Source organism: Theobroma umbraticum, unplaced genomic scaffold (assembly GCF_002168275.2).
Source record: "Theobroma umbraticum cultivar Fairchild unplaced genomic scaffold, ASM216827v3 scaffold_56.0, whole genome shotgun sequence".
NCBI classification, from domain to species: domain Eukaryota; kingdom Viridiplantae; phylum Streptophyta; class Magnoliopsida; order Malvales; family Malvaceae; genus Theobroma; species Theobroma umbraticum.
Genome location: NW_018397256.1, coordinates 9,934,959 through 9,944,066, shown reverse-complemented (window position 1 = coordinate 9,944,066; position 9,108 = coordinate 9,934,959). Strand labels below are relative to the sequence as shown.

General features: G+C 39.1%; 1 protein-coding gene across 10 annotated transcripts; it reads left to right on the top strand.

The window, feature by feature from the left end:
* Window positions 1–582: 582 nt before the first annotated feature.
* On the top strand, window positions 583–9,085 carry LOC110411238 (Protein kinase superfamily protein). Of its 10 annotated transcripts, none has more exons than XM_021421293.2 (20): window positions 583–1,328; window positions 2,234–2,347; window positions 2,422–2,736; window positions 2,822–2,878; window positions 2,970–3,026; window positions 3,123–3,263; window positions 3,358–3,492; window positions 3,582–3,692; window positions 3,815–3,892; window positions 3,981–4,064; window positions 4,227–4,355; window positions 4,446–4,661; window positions 4,757–4,828; window positions 4,937–5,029; window positions 5,126–5,233; window positions 5,352–5,723; window positions 5,812–6,108; window positions 6,393–6,782; window positions 6,893–7,130; window positions 7,703–9,085. In XM_021421293.2, the coding sequence occupies exons 1-20, from the start codon at window positions 1,247–1,249 to the stop codon at window positions 8,391–8,393; spliced, it is 3,780 nt and encodes a 1,259-aa protein (XP_021276968.1). In that variant the 5' UTR covers window positions 583–1,246; the 3' UTR covers window positions 8,394–9,085. The 10 variants fall into 10 exon arrangements, with proteins under 10 accessions (XP_021276968.1, XP_021276976.1, XP_021276970.1 ...); XM_021421301.2 differs by having other exon boundaries at window positions 584–1,328; window positions 2,285–2,347; window positions 2,428–2,736; window positions 3,352–3,492; XM_021421295.2 differs by having other exon boundaries at window positions 584–1,328; window positions 2,428–2,736; window positions 3,352–3,492.
* The last annotated feature ends 23 nt before the right edge of the window (window positions 9,086–9,108 follow it).

The following is a 9,108-nucleotide window of genomic DNA, read 5'->3' as shown; positions in this document are numbered from 1 at the left end:
ATAACATCCACAAGGGAATCAAGAAAATGGAAAATTTTCTGATCCGTATTTCAAAGATGGCTTAATTCATTTAGAGTTATGGACTTAGACCAAATTGATAGGCATGAAAACGTCATGCAGTAGACAATTTCTTCTTCTTCTTTCTTTTTGGTGGGCCCGTTATCTTATCTAACAAAATTGTAGCCTTATAGATTTGTTTGAAGCTCTGAAAGGTCCTTAATGAGCAGCAACTAACATAAACTGTAACCTGAATACATAAAACATATGGACACAAACACTGTTCCACAAAGGTAGTTGTATTTGTATGAATTGAGTAAGTCTTACTTTCTGATGATGACAATGAACCACAAATCGGAATATTCCAACGCTTATTTCTTGGTGGGACCTTAACTTTTGTCTTAAAGGAAAGGATAAATCTGTTCTAAAATCATCGCGAAATTAAGAAACTTGGTTGATGTGTCAAAATAGAAATTGGCCACATGCCAAGTCTCACTTTCACTGGAGTCACTATCTCTTACTGGCCAACGAGATCAACTGAAAATCAGCAAGAAAATGAGTTAGGAGTTAAGCAAAGCCAAACCCATTAAACAAATCCTTATGAATTCCAATACCAGAGTAAACAAAGTTAGTTCAAACCCCATTAAAACACCACTTTAAGTAACTTTGCCCACTAAAATAACATTACTATTAATTTAAGTTTCTTCCTTCTCTCTCTCACAGGCACTCATCCACCAAACTGTCCAAATCTTTCTTTTTGATGCATATATTTTTTTCTTCTCTCTCCTAAAAAAGGTTCTGTCCGTTACTTGGCACTGTGACTCTGTGAGGTGTCTCTGTTTCTTGTTTCATTCCATTTATTGGTTTTTTTTCTGTGTCAGTTTTTTTTTTGTGTTCAACAACTTATGTTAGCAAAAACGGTTCTGTCAAACATGGAAAGATCAGAACTTTGTGAAGTTGAGAGCTTTGGTTTTGAGGAAAAAAAGATTGCTTTGCTTCTTTTTACCAAACACAATTCTGGGTTTTCCCATATACAGCCTAAAAAAACTAATCCTTGCTTGTTTTACACTGTTTGTGGGGGTCTTATGTTAATCTAACTTCCCTTTTCTTCTTGCCTCAAGTAACCTGTCTAATCTCTTAATATCAAATACTTCCATTTTTTTATTACTTTATCTGGTTCTTAATTTTCTTCATCATCATCATCGAGGGAGCTTGTTTAGAGATTTTGTGAGATTTGGTGCTTTATGGGATGCGGATGTTGATGCCACTGATTCTTCAGCTTGCCGGACTCTGCATCATTGGCTTTGCTTTAATTGTTCAAGGATCTTCAGGTACAATTCTATATCTTTCCAGCTCTCTTATTAGAAGTATGTGATTTGATTAGACCAGTTGCTCAAAGTTATTGAATTTTACGTGTGTTCAGGGACTTCACTTAATTTTGTTTAAGTGAACAATCTTTTGATCACATTTAACATTGCAAATGTTGTTTCTGTGACTGGTAATGCCGGGAAGTTTTTGCTTTTCAACTTGTGTGCTCAATTATGTTCTCAAAATTTTACTGAAAACCTGCTCTTTAGGGTAACATTAACTTATAGAGTTTAGATCCACTGAATTTGGATCCAGCACCTTCATGGATCCGTATATACCATCTTGTTATAGAAAAAATGACAGTTTGCCTAACCAGAGGCTTGAAGCATTGTACATCTTCACTCAGGCTGAGCTTTGGGTGCGAGTAAAGAATGATCTTTTTGTTGAGGTTTTATCTGGGAAATGCATTTTAATAGCATAATTACCAAGTAATGGTATTCCGTGGATGCCTTACACATCCTTTCATACAGTTAAGATATGTTTCTGGAAAAGAGTTTGACCGCTATTCCTGTATCTCAAAAAGGCCTTTAGTTGTTAGATATATTTTTCTGAGAAAGACAATGATCTTTGAATGCTGATCGTGTGGGGTATCTTTGAGCTATTGTTTGGTTGAATTAAACGTTCTTTTGACTTTGTCATTTTTATAGATCATGTATCATAACCTATCTGATCTCACAAAGTAGGCTTCTCAGTCATGATTCTGTAATAAGTAAAAGCAAAATATTGCCTGATAAGTTTCATTTTGGTGTTTACCTGAGAGAATTTTAAATTTCTAACGTACTTATCAATAATATAAATGACAAATGGGTGTAAGTTGTATGCCTTCTTTGAATTTATATAGAATATTTCATCTTTTGTCTTGTTTTAGGGCACAATGCATCCCCATCTCCAGCAAAGTTTTTTATGTTTCTTCCTGCAGAAGGAATCCCTAGTGCTGTTGAACAAAGAAGCGATGCACCAAGCACACTATCTCAGCCAAATGGTAACGTCCATTTTCCATTATCAATTGTTCCTGTTCTTGAGATTTTTAGTGAAATTTCCGGCTTGACAATCCAGGTTCAGATTTGCATTCTCCTCCTGCATTACCACCTCTTATGTTTGCCTCAGTGCCTGGAACGACTGAAGGGCATGCACGTTCCTTTTCGCCGAGTAATTCAATGGAATTGCCACCATATAATACAGCTCCGCCTCCATTTACCATTGAAGAACGAGTACCATCCTTGGCACCAAGTACTCCTGTGGTGTTGCCACCATTTGAAACAGCTCCTCCACCTATGCTTGTTCAAGTACACTCACCATCAAAGTCAGCAACTGCTCCGCAGAAGAAGGAACCAATTATGAAGTCTCCTCCCTTAGTGCCAGATGCTCCAGGTACATGACTAAAATGATTTGCTTTCCTCAAGTTAATGTAAATTGACACTGGTTCTAATCCTTCTTTTTTGGCTTCAATATGCAGCTCCAGTTGCATCACCCTCAAGGAATTTGACTCAGAATTCACCAGCTATCCACCCATGTATGCTTGCTAATCAAAGAAATGCATCAAATAACTGGGTAAATTTAGAGTTGAGTATGGTTCTAATTAAAGGATGCACTTGTTCTTGCAGTTCCATCAATAACACCAACACAGAATTCTCCAGAAAATTCACCAGTTGTCCATCAAAGTAAGCCAGATGCTCTGCAAAAGACATAAATTAATAACTGAGTAGATTACAGATTCAGTCTGGTTCTAATACAGCTTGCTTTATTATAATCTGTAGCTCCATTTGCACCGCCACTGAGGAATCCACCACAAAATTCCCCACCCACTTACTCCAGCAGGCGAAGTGCTTTCCCCCCAATTTCTAATCAAAGAAATTCGTCAAGTAATAGGGCACCTGTTCTGGAGCCAACTGCTCCAGGTACATAATCAGCAATTTGATGTCTTTTTCTGGATAAATTTAAAACCAAGTTTGGTTCTAATACTGCTGCTTTTGCTCTATTTTGTAGCTCCAGTTGCACCACCATTGAGGAATCCACCACTAAATCCCCCAGCTATTCACTCCAGTAAGCCACATGCCTTGGCCCCAAGTGCCAATCAAGGAAATTCATCAAATAAGACAGCACCTGTTACGGAGCCAATTGCTCCAGGTACATAATTTGTAGATTGATGTGTAATTAGTGGATAGATTTAACACCAGGTCTGGTTATAATATTGCTGCTTTTACTGTATTTTGTAGTTCCAGTTACAACACCTTCGGGAAATTCACCACGAAATCAAACAGCCATTCACTTAAGAGGGCCAACCGCGTTAGCACCAAGTGCTCCTATTCCAAAGCCCACTGCTCCAGGTACATAATTCATGGCTTGATATGTCATTTTTAGATCTTGAGGGAATGCTCTTTTGGAACTTTTCTGCCTTTTCTCATTCTGCTTCCCCTTTACCATGCCATCCCTACACAAAACACAATAGCAGTTGCATCTCCCCCAAGGAAATTAGAAAGGACTCCACCACCTGTCCACTCAATCATGCCACCGTCCATTTTACCAGGTAGGCCTAGTTACTTTGTGTTTTCTATGAAATTTCAATCAAAGAGACTGTTAAGAGTTGCTTATTTTGATATATAATGCGGTGCCAGTTGTATCACCACCAGGAGAATCACCCCACATTTCACCAACCATCCACCCAAATGTGCCAGAAGGAACTCCATCTCAGTTACCAGGTTCTACTTACGAGATTATATCAATTTCATCTTGGAAGTTGAACGGATGGCTAATTTTCCATGTCTATATGTTCTTCTCACTTTTTAATTATTATTGTATTTGATTGGTCTTGTGAGATTATATTCTAATGTCCTTGGTATTTTTGATTGCCTGCGATGCAGATCCTGATATATCTCCTGTTTCAACTCCACCCTCAAGCATTAACTGGAAAAATGATGGAATACCAGTTGCGTCACCTAGGAATGAGATACACAAGCCAATGCCACCTTTGAGCCATACCCCAGAAAATGGTGTATATTGTGAATCTGCAAATATCAAGCTAATTGTTAATTTGATTATTACTACCAACGCCATTGAGTTGCTGAAGGTCTTATTTGCAGGTTCTTCCTCAGCCAAATCTCCTTTGGCACCCAAAGCTATGAGGCACACTGGTAATTCTCCTGTTTCATCTCTCGCTCCTTCAAATAAAGGGTTTAACCCTCCCGCATTGTCACCTTCAATCTCGTTTCATAAGCATCAACATACAAGAAATGGAAGAACCAGTCCTGCTCCTGCATCATCATACCTGATTTCACCTCCTCCTTTGAAACAGCAAGGTGTAATATGTTGTGCCAAAAGACTTGTCTCAGACATACTAAAATTATATGGGCATATAACATTTCTTTAATGTTTCTTTTCAATATTTACATAGGTCCAGTTATCTCTCCAGCAATTCTTCCTGGAAGAAGGCGAAGACACTATGCTCCTGCACCCCTTCATTCTGGTATCAAAATAGCAAATGTTAAATTGATGCTTTCAGAACAGAGTCTGAGAAGTGATTTTAAATAGTCATTTTGATTTCTAACACTTTCCTACATCGCTGTTTATTCAGTTTCCCCATCCCATTCTGCTGTTCCTTCATCAGTAAGCACTGTTTCTCCCATTCCTTCACCATCTCCAATGAGTGCATCTAGGCAGACCAAAAGTAAGAATAAAATGTTACTTAATATGTTAAGTATGTGTTGTGATATATATTCATTTTCTTTATTCTCGGCTTACTTATTCATGAGCTTTTCCAAAGTGCCACATAACTCCCCAAAAGGTTCTCCTTCTGTGTCTCCATTGAGGAGTCCCAAGGTGCCACCTCCGCCACCGGTTATGTCATTTCCACCTCCACCTCCTAATGAAGGTTAAAGACTAGATTCTGTGTTTTACATTTTACGTTTTCTGGTATGTCTGCTCTAATTTTCATGTTCAAGTATGTTCTGTTGTACTAATGTGTAATATGTTGTTCATTATATATGTAGATTGTTCAACAACTATTTGCACAGAACCTTATACAAATACACCTCCTGGATCTCCGTGTGGCTGTGTCTTGCCAATGCAAGTTGGATTACGCCTGAGTGTTGCCCTCTATACTTTCTTCCCTTTGGTTTCTGAGCTGGCAGCGGAAATTGCTGCTGGAGTTTTTATGAAACAAAGTCAAGTTCGCATTATTGGAGCTAATGCTGCTAGTGAGCAACCTGAGAAGACAGTTGTCCTTATAGACTTGGTACCGCTTGGTGAAAAATTTGATAACACCACAGCCTTTTTAACTTATCAGAGATTTTGGCATAAACAAGTTGCCATAAAAACTTCATTATTTGGGGATTATGAAGTGTTATATGTGCGCTATCTTGGTATGTTCATGCTCCTTTTTTGGCTTTTCCTTTTTTTCTCTTTTGGCATATATCTTCATGGAAATATGTAGTGATAGTGGATTTCTAGGGTTGCCTCCTTCTCCACCTTTGCCACCTTCCGACATTGGTATAATTGATGCTGGACCATATTCTGGTGATGACAACAATGCAAGGGCTATAAAGCCCCTTGGTGTTGATGTGCATGGAAAGCGGCATAAAAATGCGCTTAGTGGTGGCGTGATTGCTATAATTGTTCTGTCTGCTTTGGTGGCTATGGTGTTATGCTCTGCCATTGCATGGGTTTTGCTTTTCAGACATAGGGATCATGCTAGTCAACAAGCAGCAGCTACACAGCCTCCGCTAACATCTCTTGCCAAACCATCAGGTTATATTGAGCTTAATATATTCTGGCCTTTCAGTTTTCTTAATCCATCAATTTACCGTAGGAAACAACAAGCATATCATCTGATACCTCAAACTTCTTATGAATAATAATATCTATTTTCACATTGCTTCTGACATCTCTTGAGTTGCATTTGTCTGTAATCAGTTCAGTGGCAACATTTCGCCTTACTTTAGACTGTATATATAGGCAGAAAATTGCATCCATAAAAAACTTTTCTTATTTTTACCCCAATTAAAGTGGAAAAAAAATGTTGAAATTTTCAGGTTCTGCTGGGTCAATGGTTGGAAGCGGTCTAAGTTCCACATCACTGTCCTTTGGCTCTAGCATTGTAGCTTATACAGGATCTGCGAAGACCTTCAGTACCAGTGATATAGAAAAAGCCACTAACAATTTTGATGCTTCAAGAATACTTGGGGAAGGTGGATTTGGTCGTGTTTATAGTGGTGTTCTTGAAGATGGAACTAAAGTGGCAGTCAAAGTTCTGAAGAGAGATGATCAGCAAGGTGGCAGGGAATTCTTGGCTGAGGTGGAGATGCTTAGCCGTCTTCACCACAGAAACTTGGTGAAGTTGATTGGTATATGCACAGAGGAGCGCAACCGCTGCTTGGTTTATGAACTCATTCCAAATGGCAGTGTTGAATCTCACTTGCATGGTAGTTAAGCTGTAATTTCTGTGGTTTATTCCATGGTAAAATATTCAGCATTCCTAGTGATCAATTCCATAAAAAATGGTTATATTTGCCTCTACTGTATTGTTTTACAGGAGTTGACAAGGATTCTGCACCACTTGACTGGGATGCCCGGATAAAGATAGCCCTTGGTGCTGGTCGTGGACTGGCTTATCTCCATGAAGATTCACGTGTCATCCACCGGGATTTTAAGTCAAGCAACATCTTGTTGGAGCATGATTTCACACCAAAAGTGTCTGACTTTGGTTTGGCTCGAACTGCCATGGACGAGGAAGGCAGGCACATTTCGACACGTGTCATGGGAACTTTTGGGTATGAAACCTCGTTTGTTGGATTTAGTTTCGGCATATCCTTGTTATTGTGTGTGCCAACCTGGCCTGTTATGTGTGTTAGGCATGACCATCAGAACATGGAGTCTACACTTGATATGCATGTTGATGTTATACCTTGATTTATGCATGCTAGCAGGAAGTAGCTTTCCTCTAGAAGAAATGGAAGCCACACATTATTACCCTAAGGAGATGTATATTGTTTGAGGATATTTCATTTAACAATGAAAGCACTTAGGAAATTGATTTATATAGCAGGTTTTGTTTGATGATTCTATTCAACTTGAAAATCCTTATTTCTTTAGCCATTTAAAAGGTTGCAGTAAACATAAAATAAGGAAATACTTTCCAATTACTGGAGGTCAAGACTGTATTAACCATCTTTCTCATGATCAATTGGTGTTGTGTTATGTAACTTACTTGCTTCTCTCTACAAATCTTTCAGTTCTTTTGATCCAAAAAGTAAAAAAAGAAGAAACCTTTTAGTTCTTGTATCATTATTTTGTCAGTGCTATTTGTAATTTTGACATTTACTCCTGATGAATCATTGGCCAGGTATGTGGCTCCTGAGTATGCAATGACTGGCCATCTACTTGTGAAGAGTGATGTTTACAGCTATGGTGTAGTCCTTCTTGAGCTTCTGACGGGGAGAAAACCCGTAGATATGACACAGCCACCAGGTCAGGAGAATCTAGTTGCATGGGCTCGTCCTCTTCTCACAACCAAAGAAGGGTTAGAAACAATTGTAGATCCATCGCTAGGTTCTGATGTTCCTTTTGATAGTGTGGCCAAAGTAGCAGCAATAGCTTCAATGTGTGTTCAACCAGAGGTATCACACCGACCTTTTATGGGTGAGGTTGTTCAGGCTTTAAAACTAGTATGTAACGAATGTGATGAGGCAAAAGAAGTAGGTTCAAGATGTTCTAGTCAGGATGATTTGTCCATTGATCTGGATGCTAGGGTTAGTACTGGCTCAGGACAATTGGCTGATCCCATGCAAAGCCATTATTTGATTCCTAACTATGACACTGGTCTTGATACTGAGAGAGGACTATCAGTGTCAGATTTGTTTAGTTCATCAGCAAGATTTGGAAGGCAATCATCTGGGTCATTTAGGAGGCACTGTAATTCAGGTCCCTTGAGAACAGCGAGGGGCAGTCATTTCTGGCAAAAAGTGCAAAGATTGTCGAGGGGCAGCATCAGTGAACATGGTGTTATGACGAGGTTCTGGCCAGGGTCACAGTGAAATATCCCTCTTCCATGCATGTACATCAGCTTGTCCTTCAATTTTTTGGCACAGAGCATTTCCTTGCTCCCCCATTTGAAACTGGGAAATAGACAAGGAAACTCTAGAGAAAGCAAAATTGTGCAGCAATATTCTTAATTCAGAACTTCTGATGGTTGTTATGGCGAGTTTGTATCAACCTGAATAAGCGTCAGATTGGCAACTGCAGGAGCTGTCAACATGCAGCTGCACTATGAGCATAGAATGAATTGTTCACTTGCCTTTTATGATGGAAGGCTTCCATGATCTACACCCCGAATTGCGTTGTGGGGGTTGAGTATTGATAATAAGATGGGGCAAAATTTCCATTTTGAGGCTCAGAATTATTCTGAGTTCGTCTTGATCTTCTCTTCTTGGAAGGAAGAAGTACCCTTTGTACTCCCCGAGACCCCCCACCCCCTCAACACCTTTTTGTTCTGTGAATTCCCATCTCACTCAAATGTGTAGAACCTTTTGTTTTCTTTGTATCATGAAATGCATCTGTTTCTTAATGTCAAATCTGCAGAATTCTAAAGAAATTGATATCTTCTCTTTTGCAAACGTAGGTTTATAGGGCTATATGGCATAAGCATGTACATTTGAGGGGCACAAAGGCTTGATAAGATGAGGCCTGCTTTAGCCCCATGATTCATGAATGAAGTAGACTTGCCACTATTCTGGATTTTGAGCTCTCTTT